The sequence below is a fragment of the Thunnus albacares genome, chromosome 13 (genome assembly GCF_914725855.1).
Source record: "Thunnus albacares chromosome 13, fThuAlb1.1, whole genome shotgun sequence".
In the NCBI taxonomy this organism is placed as follows: domain Eukaryota; kingdom Metazoa; phylum Chordata; class Actinopteri; order Scombriformes; family Scombridae; genus Thunnus; species Thunnus albacares.
In genome coordinates, this window is record NC_058118.1 from 10,359,402 (window position 1) to 10,378,286 (window position 18,885).

The window sequence follows — 18,885 nt, forward strand, 5'->3', positions numbered from 1 at the left end:
TCTCCAAGGTGCCAAGAGATCTGTCTGCGCAGTTCCACCGCTCACACAAACTGGCAATTTGGACACAAATGGACCAAAATCCCACTGTTCAGCTCATATCAACCCTCCGCTTTGCTGTGACCCATCGTTCCGCGGTGTTTGATTAGTGTATAGGGAGGATGGATTTGTATGCACGGTAGTCTTGGGAAGAGAGGAGGGGACATGGGCGGGGCTGAGGCTCCTCTCATTTCCCCTCCATGCTTAGCGGGGCAGCAGGGCTGGAGAGACCTCCGGGGAGCACAGTCGCCAGTCCAGCACGGAGACCCACCTGGCCAAAAAACCGCGCCTCACACTTGCCAGGATTGCCAAATATTCCTGAAAAATATACCTGCTATTTATGGCATGTGGCTTGTAACTTTACTCCTGCTGTACTCTCTCCAAGAAGGTAAGAGGAAAAAAGGCTTTGAATATGACACCCTGTACACTGTGTGCTTGAGTCTTACTGTTTTTAAGTTGAATGAAAAGTGATAATTAATCGAAGCTGATACTAATTTGTCGCTGTGAATGATAAGGGTGGCTTGTGCTTTGATGTATCACCGCATGCCTTGTAATTAGGAATTTAGGGGAAATTGTTCTTTAAATCAACATTTATAAAACCTCCGCAGTTGAACAGGTAGAAATATTGTGGAAGTAAAGGTGTAAAGTGGTTTTTGTGCCTGACTTTTGCGGTTTTATGCTGCGGCCCGTGATGCCTCGGATGGTGCTGATAGCACGGATTGTTTTCGCATTACCAACTCCAGTTATGAATATGTAAAATGGCTGAATAGGGAGAATGAGGTGCAAATACAGAGGGAGGGTGAGAGAGAAATGAAAACAGGTGAAACGTGCAATTATATGAATTGCTTTACAAAATCAGAACAAAATTCTCTTCAAAATCCACCACTCCTGTAAAGTTTTTAAGGGGTGTGCTTGTGATTTTTGATGTTTGGATTGCTCTTGATTGTGTAGCCTTTGCTAATTGCAGCTGTTTTGATGGACTGTATTTGGCACAAGCGCTCCTCTCCACAGAGATGCTCTCATTTTTTAGGACGAGATTTGGAGGGTTTCTAATTCTTTTTATTTTGTCCGTGTGATGACAAATTGTTGCCATATTAAATTGGTTAACCAATAAAAGGCCTTTTTTTCTCTCTCCACAACGGCCTTATTAGTTTAATAGGTCTACACCCACATAAAGGCCATAATTAGTGCCTTCAGATTTGTCTTCCTTATTGCTCTTTTCGTTTTTGTCTTTTGTTTAATTTAATGTATAAATGCAAAGGGATGTCTATTTGTTTAAATTGATTTTTTTTTCTTTGTTCAGTATATGCAGTAAATCCCTGACCCTATTGCAAAGTTGATCTTCAGCTATTACAGTGCATTATAATAATCCTGGACAAATCTGCGTCGAAAATAACAGAAATTCAAAACTATCTCCACATGAGAGCATTTTCTAGGCCTTTGTGTCGCCTGCCTGTTTGGAGCCATGTTTACATATTGTTTTGTCTTCATTAGCACAGGCCCTGTAAGGTGCAAATTTATTTATCCAAAAACTCTGGGATATGGAGAATTCACTGGATGTAGGACTCTGACTGTTCTCGATGCAAACAGCCTGCAGTGGATCAAAACTGGCTATTAATTCAATTAAATTTTAATTTCTGTTATTTTCTCACATTAAATGTCGGCGAATATAAATGAGCAATTAGTCACATATGTGCTGCTCGTGTTTTTTTGTTTATGTTGTGTTTTACTCAACTCTTAAATTCACTACATTTGTCAAATGTTTGCCGTTGATTTATCTCAATTATTCAGCTGAAAAGCTGTGACTTCAGAGCCTCTCTGTGTTAAGCGCAATCATATTAATATGCGCAAATTTATTTCACCAAATGAGAAACTCCAGGGGCGTGGGTGCAGATTATAGACTTGCCCGGTCATGTTCCTCACTAATAGCGCACCTGGACCCCGCGGACGTGTCCGCGCGCGTGCCGGCGCGTGCTCCACTGCTTGTGTGTATGTGTGCGTGGCGGCGCGCGCAGAGGAGGGGAAGTGACGGGGACACCCCTGTCGGTTTTGCTGTAAAATGTTGGACACTTTGGGTGTTATTTCCGCAGAAACTGAAGAGTAAGTTCACTTCATTTATTCACGAGACTTCACACCGAAAAAATACAGACAAAATGATCACAACACACACACACAACACATAAAAATGTTGCTAAATTATGTCAGAGACCGTCAGGTTTAGCAGGCAGTCCGGGTGTAGGCTAATTAACGCATCTTTTGAAAATTGCTTGAAGGATAATAACAGTTACCCTATTAGAGCACAATGTCTGTAATGTTTCAGTAATTTGAAGTATTATACCCAATTAAAGGAGGGTTTTATCGTGATTTTTAATTGGTAATTTGAAAACAAAAATTTGTTTTTATCTTTTGCCTATAATTCTATTTGTGTTCAAATTCGCAGATTGTATTTATTGTAAATGTGGATTAATTAGCAGCGAATAAAATCAAATTTAACACACACAGGCCTGCTGTAGGCCTTTGAGGCTCCGTTTAAAACGTGATCAATTACACAAAAAAAATAATAATATGTGTTCAACAATTCGAAGCCTGTAAAGCAATAAGGTGATCTCTCACCCTGGCACACTCTTGTCCTCTCCACTGTTCACCCCCTACAAATAGAAATATGCAAAAATCCCCCCCTCCTCCCCCCCCTCCTTCTTCACTCCAATTCCCTGTGCTGCCTTTGCAAGGCTGCACAATTAAAACTGCAATGTGAGCTATAGGCACCACTCAATGACAGAGCTGTGTGGTCCACAGGGGTGCCAATCATTACTCAGACAGGGTGCAGGTCTTCATTTTTTGCCAGCTCAAATCTGGTATTATTTAATTTTACATTCATAAATGCAAAAAAACATCCATCTTAAAGGCCATTAAAGCAGACATACTGAGCTTATAGTGTGGTCTTGGTTGTAATTCGGTCCTAGAATATATGATTCTGGTTTATTTTAAAAGGGAGAAATGTCCTCCAACAAATATTTTGAATTAAAAAAAAATCTTATTAACTGATTGTTCCTGGACATTTTTTAAAATAACATGTCAAGGTCTGATGTTTCATCAAACAACCTGATTTACATCCTCAACACTTTTAGCTCCCAAAACTGGCTGTTGCTGTGTTGCTGTTATAATTCAGCAACACAAATGTCATTTATCCTTCACAACCTAACAAATAAAAAATATCTGCAGTCAAATTTTAATCAGTGTTGATGCCAAATGGTGGGTAAAAGTGTGCTGGTGTGAGACTGTCAGCAGGGAAACGGAGCTCATTGCACTTCCCAGCTCACCAATTGGATGTCACAGCTCTGTCACTGGCATCCCTGCTCTCCCATTCGTCCAAAAATCTATTACAAATCCCGACGAGATTACGACTAAGAATTTATCATTTAAAAACAACAACAACAACAAAAAAAAGATGCAAATGAACACTACCGTGATTTTTTTTTTTCTTGCAAGAACTCTGTATCACCACACTGATGCTAAATTGAGTCAGACCCCCTCCAAATTTTATTGGATGCTGGGGCTGCACATTTTCGGAAGGAGGGTGCATTCGGCAAATGTCAAATCTCTGAAGCAAGTAGTTGTTTTTGTTGGATCTCTCTCTCTCTCTCTATCTCTATCTCCATCTCTCTCTCCATCTCTCCCTCCCTCCATCGCTTCCTCTCGCAGTAACTCCCCTCCCTCTCTCTCCCTCATCACTAGGCAGAATTAAAGGTTGGGGGAGGGGCAGTTTATGCAGACTGTGCTGGGACTTGTGATCCACAGATTTGATATTCACATTAAGAGAGAAACTGGCTGCTTTGATGTGAGGGGGAGCAGGTCCCAGGGGACTACTGAAGTAGCACACTTTTTTTCTTTTTTTTTTTTTACTGACACAGCACAGGCCACAGGGGGTTGGTGGTGGGTGGGGTGGGTAGCAGATTGTTGGGGACAGGGTGTACAGAAAGACAGTGGGTGGGGAGCGGCGATACCCCTTCGTTGATTAGATGTAACCCGAACAACCTTCCCCCCTACTTCTCCACCCACCAACCACCTACTTATGCCAGACCCCTGAGGATTATCCATAAGCTTACACCTATCTTTATCTCCCCGCAGCCCACCAATATTCAATTCACACCCCTTCTTACAGTGCGTCTCCTCCCACTTCCTCCTCTGCTGCTTTATGTTTCCACACACCATTTCAATCCTCGTGCCCCCGTATCAAAAACACAACTTTGGAAGTCTCTCCCAAAAACACCTGAAGGATGAGAGATGGAGAGATGGCAGAGCAGGAAGAAAGTGAAGTTCAAGACACTTACAATCTGTTTGGAAATGAAGCTGTTTCCAAAACAGAAAGCGCTCAAGGAGAGGAGGGAGAGGTAGAAGGTGTTTTTTGACAGATCACACGGCTGATGTGCACGTTGCGTCTCTGCTTTCTACTTTTGACCTTTACAAAATGCAGCAATTTCTATCATTAAATCAAATAAAGTTGACATGCTGTGAAAATTGTTTTACCAAAAGAAGTAATTGGAATGAAGTGGTTGAGAAAAGTAGAAGAAGAAGAAGAACATGAGACAGTATTATGCCTGTGGTTGGGCACAGGCAGCTCCGGGTGTGAGAATGTGTGAAACATTGGGGGTTCTGGGTTTGTTTACCTCCTCATCACAATACAGTTGTGAGTGTCGTGTGTATGTGTGTGTGTGTGTGTGTGTGTGTGTGTACACTCCCGTGCACACTCACATCCTGGAGAGGCGTAGATCAGCTGCATTATGCATGATGAAACCTTGCATAGGTTATGACTTCTGCCTCTCTGACATACATATTCATGCATGGCTCTCTGGCAGGATGTATAAAATAGTGGCTGCAGTTCTGACAGGCTAAGCTTTAGCTCCAGCGGCGCCGTCAGTGCTCCAACACCTTCCAAGTGAGGGCTTGGTTTTCCTCTCTGGCTCTGTGTCTGAACGAGGTTGATGAAGCCTCCTGGGTGCAGGTGAGCTGCAGCAGCAACGCAGGAACCCCCACAGCTTTCTTCAATACTGCGATCAGCGTGTAGACTGTCTACACGCTGCTAGGGTCAGATCCTCGTGGACACACACAGCTGAGAAAGTTTGTGACCCCAAAATAGACAAGGGGCATGGGATATTGTTGTCTCACATTGTTAAAGCCTATTTGCAGGTTTCGTTGTATTTCTAATGGAATCTGACCCAACTTTAACCTACCTGCCACAAGCTCACATAAGACTGTATAACAGTCCTTGTGGCATTTCACTTTCAAGACTGTAATTGACACATATCTTTCCCTTTTTTCCTAATGTTTATCAAGCAAGAAGCTAACTTTAGGAAATTAAACTTTAATGCAATAAAAAAACAACATGTTCAAGGCACTGTTAAATTGAATAACCATGAATTAAGCCTGAAGTTACTGATAAATTGGTCTGTTTGGTCCAGCATCTAACCTTATCTATGACCATTTAACGTGCAGACACCTGGGGAATAGTTCCTCGATCTAATGTACTTGTGGTGTAAATGGTATAATGGCTCAATTTGGATGTGTGTGTGTGTGTGTGTTTGTGTGTGTGTGTGTGTGTGTGTGTGTGTGTGTGTGAGGTGGCAGGTTTGACATTGACTTAGCTGAGGATCAAACACTCGGAGGTAGCTGTTGTAACGCTTTTCACTGAGGATGAGTTTTTCTAATGTACATCTGTGTGATAGGTTGAGTGACCCAACATTAATTTCATATCTTTGACAAAGACATTAAAGTCCCATTTGGATTTAGCCATGAGAAAGATGTGCTGACGATGCAGTCTCTGTTGTTTATCTCACTGTCGGTAAAAGGTGGCATTTTGTTTTCTTGCCACACAAACCGTCAATGCAGGTTGGCACAGGTGGTGGTGTGTGATGTTTCTGTTGGTTTTAAATGGGGTGGAAACTCCGCCAGGCCGGCACAAAGCAGGATTATTGAGTTTATGAGTGAACCCAATGTGATGCACTAATGACGCTGTTTCTGACCACACCTAACTTAAACAGCAGTCTTTCAGCCAATCACTGGCTGGCTCGGCCACCGCTGGCATGTCAGTCATTGACACACAATTCTTTCTATACTGTATGAACACTATTTGCATACAATTTTTATGTAGGCAGCCTATGTGCTCCGTTTCCACCTTTATGCCATTTAAACACTTTTGCTCACCTCAGCTGCTTTTTTTGCAACCTGCAAATATGTGACACAATGTGGCAAAATCTGGGGTTTGGTGACTTAAAGTCTCTAAATTTAGATTGTTCAGTGGGTCACTGTTGTTAGGTTAAATTGTTGCATTGTTTTTGTACTCAGTCGCAGCTTTCAAGTGCTAGTGCCACCATGGCAACCCACTCTGTCTCCTCCCAGTGTGACTGAGCGCCGAGAGCTGCTTTTGGAGTGTGTGTGTGTGTGTGGATGAATGTGTTTGTGTCTGTATGCATGTGTGTGTGTGTGTGTTGGGTGAGTGCATGTGTGGATCGCCTGGTTTTGACAGACTCTGAGTGGTGGGAGTTTGCTCTGATCCCCTTTTCTATTCCACTTCCCGCTCCATCAGTTCCCAGTACTCCCCAGCCCCCCAGTGTCCGAGCCCCCAGGCCATATAATCTACTGTTGGAGAGGTTCTCCTGCTGCCCAGCCTCCCCCCACCCCCCCACCCCAAGCTCTCAGGGTAACCCCCTCACTCCTCCACTTTAGTCCTGTCCCCCCATTGGGAGATTATAGATATTGCAATCTTTAATATGGGCTTTATGCTCAGGGGCCATTATCAGTAATCTGCAGAGGGGAGGGAGTCTGACCTGGTTTTTTCAGCCCACCACCGGACTGCCAGACACATTTCATATACCATCTGTAACATGCTGCCCAGCTTTATCAATCTCTAGTCCAGCACTAACACTTCTTTGAAAAGAGGCTGGAATTACTGACTAACCCCCCTGGATGGAAGAGATAGCTGCATTTTTCTTCGATGTGGTGCAATGAGCTTAGTGCCAAAACAGTGACAGTGTTGATGGCAATGATTGATTCTGCCAGGCTTTATTTGCTAATGTTTTTCTGTCTACATCACTCATAGCTTTAAGCTACACTTCATTTAAGTTGCATGGCCTGAACAGCCTTATAAACACACATTTATGCTAAGTCCACATACAGTCTAAATGTTTGGGTGCACTGGACAGTCCTATGTAGTTACTTTCTTGTTTGGTTTTAGTGCTTCAGAGGGGTCTTTGCTGTCAGAATCATATTTGATTGACTTTGTGTTTCTCTACAACAATATAACAAACTTAATACCTTAAAATTTGAATGCAAGGATGTTTCTCCATTTCTCCAGTTGAGTTTCCTCAACTTTATAGCATGATTATATAATTTTCCTAAAATTATGCAACAAAGCTCCTTGAACAGGACAGTCATTTAGCTAGGTAGTTAATAATGACACATAATTTAATGATCAATCTAAGTATTGAAAGTTGCATCCACAGAATAAGATGTCTGTGCCTTTGTGTCAGAAGACATGATGGCTGTTTCGTGCATTGAGTACAGGAGCAGTTGTGATTGCTTGGTGTTATTTAAAGTGAGCTTAACAATCAGCAGGTGTTTAACCTATTATGTTATCCATTTTGCCATGCAAAATAACAGATTTTATGACATTTTGGAAACAATTTGTGCTGAGTTGTAACAGAACCTCAGACCTTCAGCTTTTATGTTCTTTTCATTACTTTTTTATGCAAGTTTTTACAAAATGTGTCCAGAACAGGAGAAATGATCAGATCTGTTTTGTAAATGTTGCACAAACTGACTGCAAAAACATAGAACAAAATATACAGTTTTATATCATATCTGTTTATTATATCGGCATCAGAAAACATGTCATCAGAGAGGATTAAGTATAGAAGCACAAAGACCATCTTGTCTCACTGCAAAACAACAAAAAACCTGTTGTAACCACCAAAACACCTGAAGCTTTGTCAGTAAAATGTTTTCAGACATCAACTAAAGTCAGTGATAACATTTATATTAATTGTAAAATTTAATTTAAACAGTTTTACATCTTAATCTAAATATGAATATATTCAAACTTTATACATTCTGCCACTGAAAAATTACATTTATTTATATCATTATATATATCATATATTTATGCATTAAATTTTGACATTGTTTTGAATCAATTTCAATCAATTTGATCTTTTTTTTGTTAAAAAAGAAAGAAAGAAATAACTACCACAGTAGTTTGAGTGCTAATTTTATCCAATTTGGATCAAAGTCCTCATTCTCTCAGTATCTGTTAGTATCTTCCATGATGTTTTAAAGACTTTCTGTGCTGTGCTGAACATTACCAGGGGTGAACATGTGGTGGGATGTGTATGTATTAGATGACATAATTGAGATTCAGAGGTGGTTAACGTCCACATCTGTCTGTCAGCAGTGTCCCCCCACTTATTTCTCCTCTAATCTTTTCTATAATGACCCCAAATTTCAGAGACTCCCCTCCTCCTCCTCCTCCTCTTCCTTTCTCCCCTCTCACTCTCCCTTCTCTGCTGGAGCTGTATGTGTTTAATCTGAGTGCCAATGAAGAACATTCCTGTATGTGTGTGTTTGTGAGTGTGTGTATGTGTGTGTGTGTGTGTGTGTGTGTGTGTGTTAAATATGTAAGGAGATTAAATAGACTTAAATCTCTGCGTCTGGCATAGAAATTCCAATCACATAACCTATCAGCGTGTTCCCTCCCTATCTCTCTCTCTCTCTCTCTCTCGCTCTTTGTTTGTGTATGTGTGCACACTGTACAGAGGTAACAGGCTCCTCCCCCAACGATCCACCTAAACCACCACAAGCTTTAGCCCAAATCCCTGGCTTTCTGCATCACATGACTGATGTTTGCAGCTGGACATTTGACATACATTTGTTTTGATTATTTTGGAACACATTTGAAGGACATTCCCACTCTGTCCATCTTTCGCCCATCAATGTGGCGCCAGTTTCTTTGATTCAGTAGCAGTGTTAGCGTACATTCATTCATATATGACGTGGAACATTAACAGGTGTTTGTTGTTGGCCTCTCACCTTCACCTTGGTGTGCTCACTGTTGTTGTGTTGTCTGTTTTGCCCCTGCAGTACACAGTGAGGATGTGGGCTCTACCAGGCTGTACTTTGTGAATGCCTCCCTGCAGAGGGTAACCTACTCCAGCTCGGTGGGGGTGTCCCTGCCCTGTCCAGCAGGGGGCACCCCCAGTGCCATACTGCGCTGGTACCTGGCCACCGGCGACGACATCTACGACGTGCCCCACATCCGTCACGTGCACGCCAATGGCACCCTGCAACTGTACCCCTTCTCGCCCTCCGCCTACAACAGCTACATCCATGACAACGACTACTTCTGCACTGCCGAAAACCAGGCGGGCAAGATCCGCAGCCCCAACATCCGCATCAAAGCTGGTGAGTTGGTCCGACAGTGCAGGAAGGGAGGGGGTCTTAGAGCAAAGATTGACTGAAGGATCTGAGAGATGGAGATAGAAAAGGGGAGTTGTGGAGCAAAAGGTCAAAACGAGACTCAACATGATGAGGAACAGAGCAAAAAGAGACAGTTCTGAAAGCATAAAGTAGAGCAGATGTGATTGGCAGCTGCAAAAAGCCCAACCCACACCCCACACACAGAATCACCTGCCCTAAAATAGCCCATCTCGACCTGAACACAGATTGACCTAGAACACAGTCTACAGAGAGAACATCTGCATCACATACTACACCAGGCCTGGGCCTTCTCTCACACCTATTTGACTGAGCTGGTGATGAACCACTGCGCTTTACACCGACATAACCCCTTTAACTCCGTCTACGGCATGGCAGCGCACCATCTGGAAGGATGAAATCCAAAACACAACCCCTAAAGTACTTAGAGTTAAGTAGCAACTCCTGTGTGATTTTTAGATGATATAACCCAATTCAGATCAGATGAGGAGGAAAAAGGTTATATCACATTACTGGCTCATCCTTGTTGACAGTCCTTCACTTTATAAAAGGTCAGTAGAACAAAGGCCACCAAGAACTTGACAGCCACTTGGATTTTTTTGTCAAACAATGACTTTTAAAGGTTTGCAAGGAGTGAAAACTAATTCTACACTTAGAAACAAGGACATATAGTCTTAAGCCTCAGTGACCACCATTTTTATAGAAATATATGCTAATCTAGTAATTTATTTATTTTATAAACTAATCCTTTTTGAGTATACAGTTAGTGTACATACAAAAATATTTCAGGGCTCTTTTTGGAGTTGTAAGTTATTTATTTGGTGGCCACAGAAGAAATGAATTATTTTCAGAAGTCAATTAGAATAAATAGTCAATAAACACTAGCAGAGATTGGAGGTTGTCTATTTTTGGAAAATTTGACCAGAAGCTGCCTCTGTTGCCATCTTATTCTCTCATCTGTCCTCCTTCTCCTCCCTGCTCCCTCGTTCTTCAAACTGTCCTCTTGTGCCAGACTAAATATAGCAACAGCACACTTCTTTAATTATCTCTCATTAACAAACCTAATTGGTGCTTTCCATTGATTAGACAGTGTGAGGCTGCTTTAATAAGCCAGACCTCATCTAAAGTAAAATAGCACGTCTGGGGGTTTGGGTTCATCCAGCTCTAGAACAAGCAGAGATACATGATGAAGAAACTAAAGTTTACCAAGCGAACATTTAGATCAAGTAAAGCTGCAGCTGGATGATATTTACACTGCATCTATTGTCTCCCCCCCTTCCCCATCATTCATTCAGGCCAGTCAGTCCCTCCCCCTTCCCTCCTGCCATCAACATCTGTTTTCATATTCTGCCTCCCAACACCGACCTGAACTAATACTCATATTCATTCTAATACTAATACTAGCGCCAAGTTGAGGATTTGAGCCAGGACCCTGAGCTGCATGCCAGCCGGTTGCTGCCTTCATTCCCACATGACCCAAAAGCCTGGCCTCAGGAGACGAGGGATTAGCATGAACCAAACATCCTGCAGCCAGCGGCCTCTGTCGGGCCCCGGCAGCTCTGGTGCACAAGGAGCGGTCAGACAGGATGCGGACGTTATGTTTTTTGAGGAGTTCGAATTTGAGATTCAACTGGGATTCAACTGGGATTTTATTTGAATCACCGTTACTGCATCGTTGCTAACAACGACAGTCCAAATGTTTAAGCACATTCACATCAGAGCTGCCTCATTTTGTAGTATTTCAAAGAACTCAACAGATCTGTTTTATTCTACTCATCTGTTTAAAGAAAATGTAAATTTCCATGCACTTGCATGTGTTTCCCTCTTGCAGCAGGAATGTATGCACGCTGTCATCGTGTCTGTTACCAGGGAAGGGATTCCAAACCAGTTTCTTAGCAACCTTCAGATACGTCCTAGCTTTCATGTGATTTTGCTAATGAGTCCCTGCTCATTCAACAGAGTGTGAAATATTGCATGAACCTGCATAAACTGAAGCACCAATAACCTTTTAGTTTACTTTGAATGCGCTCCTCCCTGTTGTATCCATATCAGGTTCTGTAGAAAAACAGTAGATCAATGCCTCATGATGATGTCATGCCAAAGCTAGAAAATAATTTCCATGATTATCCTGCTTAATGGCGGCTTGCGCCATTTGTGGTGAAAGCAGAGGCAGGATTAGAAGAGTTCAAACAATACACAAGAGTAGGCCAATAATTTCCATTGAATAAATGTGGAGTGCTGTGGTAACTGATGAAAGGGTGTTTTTCTCTGGAGTGTTAATGTGTTGTTTTTGATGATGTAAACATGAGTAGATTATTGTTTTTGTCAGAACGGGATTAACACTGGACTGCTGCGAGATCGCATGCACATCTTCTGGTTAGATGATGGGAGATGTTTTGTGCACATCAACAATTTCTTTAAAGTTGACCTTTTTCTATGATAAAAAAAAATGTATTTGTGTCATCACGCTTCAGCTATTCAGTGGTAGGAAAATCATTTGGCCTGACATATCAGTAACCCCAACATCATGTGTTTGTTTGTGTAGTTTTCAGGGAGCCATACACCGTGCGGGTGGCGGACCAGCGCTCGATGCGGGGCAACGTAGCTGTGTTCAAGTGCCTCATCCCCGCTGCCGTGCAGGAGTACGTCAGCGTCGTGTCCTGGGAGAGAGACACTGTTTCCATCGTCCCAGGTAAGACACCACAGGAATGAATTTGGAGCATCATGGGGTTGGCCGATTGGTTGGCATTTTAAGATTTGGGTATGTCTTTATCTTCTTTGTGTGTGTGTGTGTGTGTGTGTGTGTGTGTGTGTGTGTGTGCGCGTGTGTGGATGGCTGATGCACCGCTCTGCTCTATGTTTGACCGAACTCTTAACTCATGTCTTCTGTCTGCTCACTGTTCTGGATCACTGATCTGGTCCCCCTCCTCCTCCTCCTCCTCCTCCTTCCTTCCTGCTTGAATAGCCTCCCTCCCTCACTCCCCTCCGTCTTCCTCTTCCTTTCTTAGACATTTCCTTCTCTGCTATCAATACTTTTACATCTCATCACATACAATTTTTTTCCCCCTTAATGTCAAATCTTGAATTTAATTGTGATTGACATTACGTCGCATGACTATTCCACAGTTCTCCTCATCAGATCTATTCCTGTCCTCTCCCCGCTTGTCTTACCACCATGTCCTTGAAGAACATGGCCACAATTAGAGACACTGGATGTCAATAGTACTGTGCCCTCACATTCATCTTCATTAACCTCATTTGTGTGTGTGAGTGTGTGTGAGTGTAACAGAGAGAGAAGGAGATATATAGTTTATAGCTCTTACGTGTGTTGTCTTGCTGTTTGTAAATGCATTATGCGTATTTTATTATGTGATTATATACAGTATTATGTGTGTGTTTGTGTGTGTGTGTGTGTGTGTGTGTGTGTGTGTGTGTGTGTTTGAGACGTGTGCATGATTGTTCTTTAACAATTTGTACATTCAAAATGCTTGAAATAACAATGCAGGAAAGAGGGATGAGAGATAGAGGGGAAGACGAACCAAAGGAAGAGAAGCAAGGAGGGTAGTAGGGCAAGAATGGCCTCAGGTCCTGGCAGATGGCGTTTTATATTATATGTATGCAAAACACACGGAGACTGTGTCAAACATACACATGCACCAAGGTTAGAGTAGTTTGTTATTTTCAGACATTTCAGTGTATTTTCTAAATGAATTATTAGTGTTCCAGTTATTTGTGTTTGAGTTACCACCCTGACAGAAGAGCTTTAAAATCGCTACTACAGTAAAAAAAACTATGTTTTTTGTGGGAATTATTAAAACATGCTTGTGGTACAATTTGTATCAAAACTCTGATGTATTACATCAATTTTCTATGTCTTTCTGCTCCAACAGTGCTCCACTTCAATTCTGGCTTTTACTACAAAAACTCACAAAGCTCCCTATTTTTAAATTCACTTTAATCAGATATTATTCTCATGTTATTTTTTAAAATCTAAATACATTTAAATTGAACTTGCATAAAAATTTCTGTTAGTGAATTATTGAATGAGATTTTAAACTTTGTTGTTTTCAAATCACATTTTAAATGAACACGTCTTTCATTATTTCTCTCTTTCGATTTGCTGTTTCACTTAAAAGTCAAGAGTGATTCTCTATTTACCTTTCCTCTGATTGGCTCACTGCCTCGTTACGTCCTATCATGTTTGGTTCACAGTGGCAGGATGACTTCCCATGATTCCCAAACATAAATACAGTTGCTCTACTTTGGATGCGCCAGTCCTCCGTGTGTGTATTTATGGTTTCTATGTACGGGGTGTTGCTGTGTATATGAGGCTGCTGTGTGTAATTAGGGGTATATAGGTCAGTTGATGAGCAGTGAGTGTGAGGATCAGATGTTGAACATGATGAGCTGCTCACTGAACTCGGCATTCGGCGGCAGCACACACAAACACAACAAGCACGCGCTGTGAGGTTGTGTTCGACCTTGACCCCGACCTCCCCGCTAATCAACACTGTGACCTCATCACCCTTACAGCCAATCAACGCAGCCACCTATCAGCAGCAAAACTTCTCTGTGAAACGTCTGCAGAACAACAAGAATCAGAATATTGTAACTGCACTCTCACATGGATGCACAAACAATATGCAAACATGCACCCTAACCCTGACACATACAGTGAATATCCATATACAGTAGATAATGAGGTTATATAAACAGTCCAAAGCAAAATGTTATTGATGCTGATCTCCAACTCTTCAGTTAACTATCTCTCTAACATCAACGGTCAAACTCTCTTTCTGCCTTTCTGCCCCCCTTCTTGGCCAGCAGAGGACTGTCTGGATTGGTCTAATGAAGATGTGAAAATTAAAATTGATTTTGTGACTGAAAGCACTCAGCATGCGAGTGAGTGGGTGGTCACCTGTCTTGCCATGTCATTGTTTCTTGTGCTCTCATGCCCGACTTAAGAAACACAGACAGCTTTTGAGCAGGTAAATCCATATATGTTTGTGTCAAGTTTCCCCACATGCCTTTTTTTCAAAAATATTCATTCAACCATTTTCCTTACTTGTTTGTTGTTGTTCAGGGTCCTGTGTGGCTGGTGCCTATCCCAGCATGCACTGGGCAGAAAGCAAGAAAATACCCTCACTTTTTTTGTGAGTTGATCACTCTGCAAAGAGCGATAGACAATTCTTTTACATGTCTTATTTTGTTCAGATCTCCATTAGCTGTCTCCGTGGTAACAAATACTCTGCCTGTGATGTTCAATGGTACTCTGTTCATAAAGAGGGACATCGTCAGCTGAAACACACTGCAAACAGCAAGTTAAAGCATTCATCCATTGTTGAATATTTTGTTTCAGGGCAGGCCTTGTCACATCACAAACTTTTTTTATGTGTAGTTTTTAAAAATGAAGTGATGCAAGTCCTCCACCTGAGGCTGAATCCCGCCACACATCCTCCCTGTGTCTTCTTCCACTTTCTCCTTCTCTGTCTTTCTCTACTTTCTGTTCTCCCTCCTCTCCCTCTAAATACAGACTAAGAATACAAAATTGAGCAGACTGCCCACTTTGAATTTAAAGTCTAAATCTAAATCATGTACTTCATCTTTACTTCATACCTTTGCCTTCGCACTGAGGAATCATTATGTTCAGACTCTGATCAGCAGCACAATCACATACTGGTCTGAAGGTTGAGTTGATGACATAACACAACGCGGCCATGCCCTCTGAACCCCAACAGGTTCCATTTTGTCAAACACACATGTTCCCCATCTGGAGCCGTATATGTGTGCGCTTATGTGTGTGTGTGTGTGTGTGTGTGTGTCCGTCCCCTTGCCTGCCCCACTTTTCTGTCCAGCCAGGACAGTGAGGGGGTTTAGGAGGGGAGGGGTGCAGGCAGACTGACCTATTTCCTTCTCTCTTCCCCGTCCCATACTACCCCTGTAGTTAAGCCTTGTGTGTGTGTGTGTGTGTGTGTGTGTGTGTGTGTGTGTGTGTGTGTGTGTGCATGTGCGTGTGTGTGACCCTCACGAGACAATGGAGGCCTGCTAGTCTGAGCAATGATCTGAAGGAGGAGAGCTGGAGCGGAGACAGAGAGATGGAGGGTTTATGGACGGGAATAAAAACAACACTGGGACACAGAGAGGGTTCAGCTTGCAGATCGAAGCCGTCAGTCTAACCAGCAGAAAGCTAATGAGTGGCTCCGATGAATAGAGACTGGACCAGCAGATGGCTGCGGCCACATGGTGGTCCACAGAAGATGCCCAACTATGCTCCATCTAATCCACCTGCCACATAGTTTGGTCTTGTTTATATATTTACAAAGTAATTTGATACACATGGTGATAAAACCCAGTAAAATGCAATAATAGATGGGAAACAATTACAGCGTATGGATGAGATTAGAAATGACACACATTAATACATCAGTTACTTGTCCCTAAATACTCTGTTTTTCTTTCTTTGTACTTTTTTCTACTCTTGTCCTCTCATTTTCTTATCCACTCCATCTCCTGCTCCCTCAGGGTCAAATTATACAAGATACAGAACTGTTTTTCATACATATAGGTTGCAAAACAGACACTGTTTGTTAAAGGAAACGTGTATCTGATCACATCGGTCTAGTGTAGCCACTGTTGTGAAAGTAAGGTTGGATTTAACCTGTGTTAGCCCGTCAGCGTTTAAATGCTGCATTATCAGGCCTTAATGTGATTTTGGATCCTAATGGGTGTCACCGGGTGGTGAGGTCACTTACAGGCTACATTACTGATCAATCCTGTGCCCCGGGGGTCTCTGCTGGAAGTCAGACAGTCCAGCAAAGACACACACACACACACACACACACAGACACACAGAGTACCACAGGGGTTAATTGGAAACACTTGGAAAATTACAGTTGGGTTCATCAATTAGTGGACTTAGCAAGTTGCAGTAACTAATCTAAGTTCATTACTTGATCTCCACTACATAACTTCATCATCTGCAGTACAACATTAGCAAATAATTTAATTTTAATGAATTGAATATAAGAACACATTTTTTTTTTTTCATTTGTTATATACTTAACAGTGAAAAAAAGACACTAGAACTTGACGGCAAAGCTTTGAAAAAGTATGCTGAATCATTCAAAGCTATGTACATATATATATATACATATATAAGGCTTCACATACAGTATGTATATACTGCAGCTTCCTCTCAGTAATTGAAAAGTTAGTGTCATAAGGCTCCACACAGGTGCAGTGAGGAGAGAGGTGACAGAGGCAGAGGGACCTCATGGAGAGCAGGGGTGTGTGAGGACACGGTGTCTGTTTGTAAATCTGTGCTTGTGCACTCAGAGCAGGAATACATTAATAGATACACTTGTCTGGGACACCGCAGACTCTTGTAAACACCGGTCTGACACATAGACACACATTCACCTCTAGAAAGAGCAAATGTACAAGCCTGCCCCTTACACGCACACACCCACACATCCCCCTCAAAAGAAACACAATAAAGCCATTTTCAGATTTTGCATGAACCTGCCTGAATACGGAGCGCTCATTAAACATTAAATCGGGAAACATTAAGGCTGTGCTCTGCTCCGATCTGCTGTGCGACGGCTGTCTTGTTATGCTCAGGACGTGGTGTGACAGAGGAGGTCCGGGAGCACGTGGCGTCCCCAGGGCTCATGGAACATAACCCCATCGACTGTCGCCCTCTCCCCGCCCCCCTACTGGTCTCACACCATCCCTCCCTCACCCATCCCTCCTCTGTCCCATGTGGCACACAGCAGGGCATTGGGTGGGGGTTAGTGGGAGACATTAAAGACTAAATCATGCAGCTGATAGTGCCACTACAATGTATATATACACATGGCAGTAACATATAAACTTAACAATGAGCAGCTAACTAAGGAATGACAAAATAACATGGAAATATATTTATTTTTAACCTCTAAAAACAAGTTTCTAATGCAACTAAATGAGTTTACTCACCTCTGTCTGTGCTTCTTCCACTTTCACTGGATATTTTTGCCCCTCTCACATTTGCCCCAATGTGCTGAGAGCGACTGAGAGCGGGGCAGGAACAGATGGGGTGCTGGCAGCCATCTTTTACTCAGTTAGGTTGAGTAGGCACGTGGTGGGTGTGTTAATTAGCACAAACAAGTGTGTGTGTGCGTGTGTGCACGTTGTCTGCGTGTGCAAGGGGCACAATAGGCATAATTATCTCTGCTTGAGAGGCCCAGTTACGGGGGGGGTAGCGAAGAGGCGGAGTTCAACAATGGCCCAACCACGGGCTTTGTGTGTACGGAGCAGAGGGCTGACAAGTGTCGGCTATTATTGACTATTTACACACTACTACACACGCCTGCTCACGTGCACTTAACACAGACATGTACACACTCTATCGCCGCCGCCATCGCTTTCCCCTGCCTTTTTTCTCTTTGTGTCTCTGTCAAATACACTCCAGCACAGAAGTACATGCACGCACACACGCAGAGACTAACACACATATGCAGTATGAGCATGTTTACAGTGCATCAGTGTATCAGTGTCAATCAGTGTAAGAGGGAGAGATGGGAAAGCCCCTGCGAGCACATCACTCTGACAGAAATCTGGCCACTATCTCACCCTCCAAGCCAGGCTGTGTGAGAAAACTGAGAGAGAGTTGGCGAAGTCTGGTTTTGATTTACAAATTTCTAATCATGTGTCTTAAAAGATAATTACAGTTTATTAAAAACTAGGGTCTTATTTTCACAGCTTTTGCCATCGTTTCTATTGGTTACGATAACACTGTATTCGCCAATTAATTTCTGAGATCTGGGAAAAACAATATTACACAACAAAACAAAACAAGTAGAAAAATCATGATTCAGTGGATTAGTGTAATTTACATAGGTTTTTTTTTTGTTTTTTTAAATTTCTTTTCAAGTTTATTATCATTATTATATTATTGCAGAAATCTTCAGGATTTGTTGATATTTTCAATAAATATCTACCTTATAAAGTAGCTACAATAAATAACCAGAAGCAACTAACCAATAAGGCAAAAGCACAGTATCCTTAACTGATCGTACTATAATTAAACATGACAGAAGTAAGTTACAATGAGAAAGAAAACATATGCAGTGATGTATAAACAAAATATTGTTATAGATATGGGGATCATTACATAGATTTAAGGTCATATCATCCAGTCCAACTCCTGCAGGATCATTTTAGTGTTTTATCAAATGACAGTAACCAAATAATTTTTACTCACTGGCTCTGTAAAGGATAGTTGTTAATCTGCACTTCTTATTGTAAGTCTTCCCCTCTACCACACACTTGGAGTCGTTCAGGAAAGTGAAAGCAGGAGAGCTTGTGTCAAGGCTTAGAGGA

At 42.2% G+C, this 18,885-nt stretch overlaps 1 protein-coding gene across 3 annotated transcripts in view; it reads left to right on the forward strand.

The window, feature by feature from the left end:
- Nucleotides 1–18,885, forward strand: part of LOC122994924 (Down syndrome cell adhesion molecule-like protein 1 homolog) — a 54,061-nt gene continuing 35,176 nt past the window's right edge. The window contains exons 1-3 of one of the 3 annotated variants that reach the window (XM_044369720.1): nucleotides 1–424; nucleotides 9,169–9,489; nucleotides 12,068–12,214. In XM_044369720.1, the coding sequence (XP_044225655.1) occupies nucleotides 169–424; nucleotides 9,169–9,489; nucleotides 12,068–12,214 (724 nt within the window). In that variant the 5' untranslated portion in view covers nucleotides 1–168. Of the gene's footprint in view, nucleotides 425–2,012; nucleotides 2,137–9,168; nucleotides 9,490–12,067; nucleotides 12,215–18,885 lie in introns of those variants that run through there. The other 2 variants (XM_044369717.1, XM_044369719.1) reach the window with 2 other exon arrangements.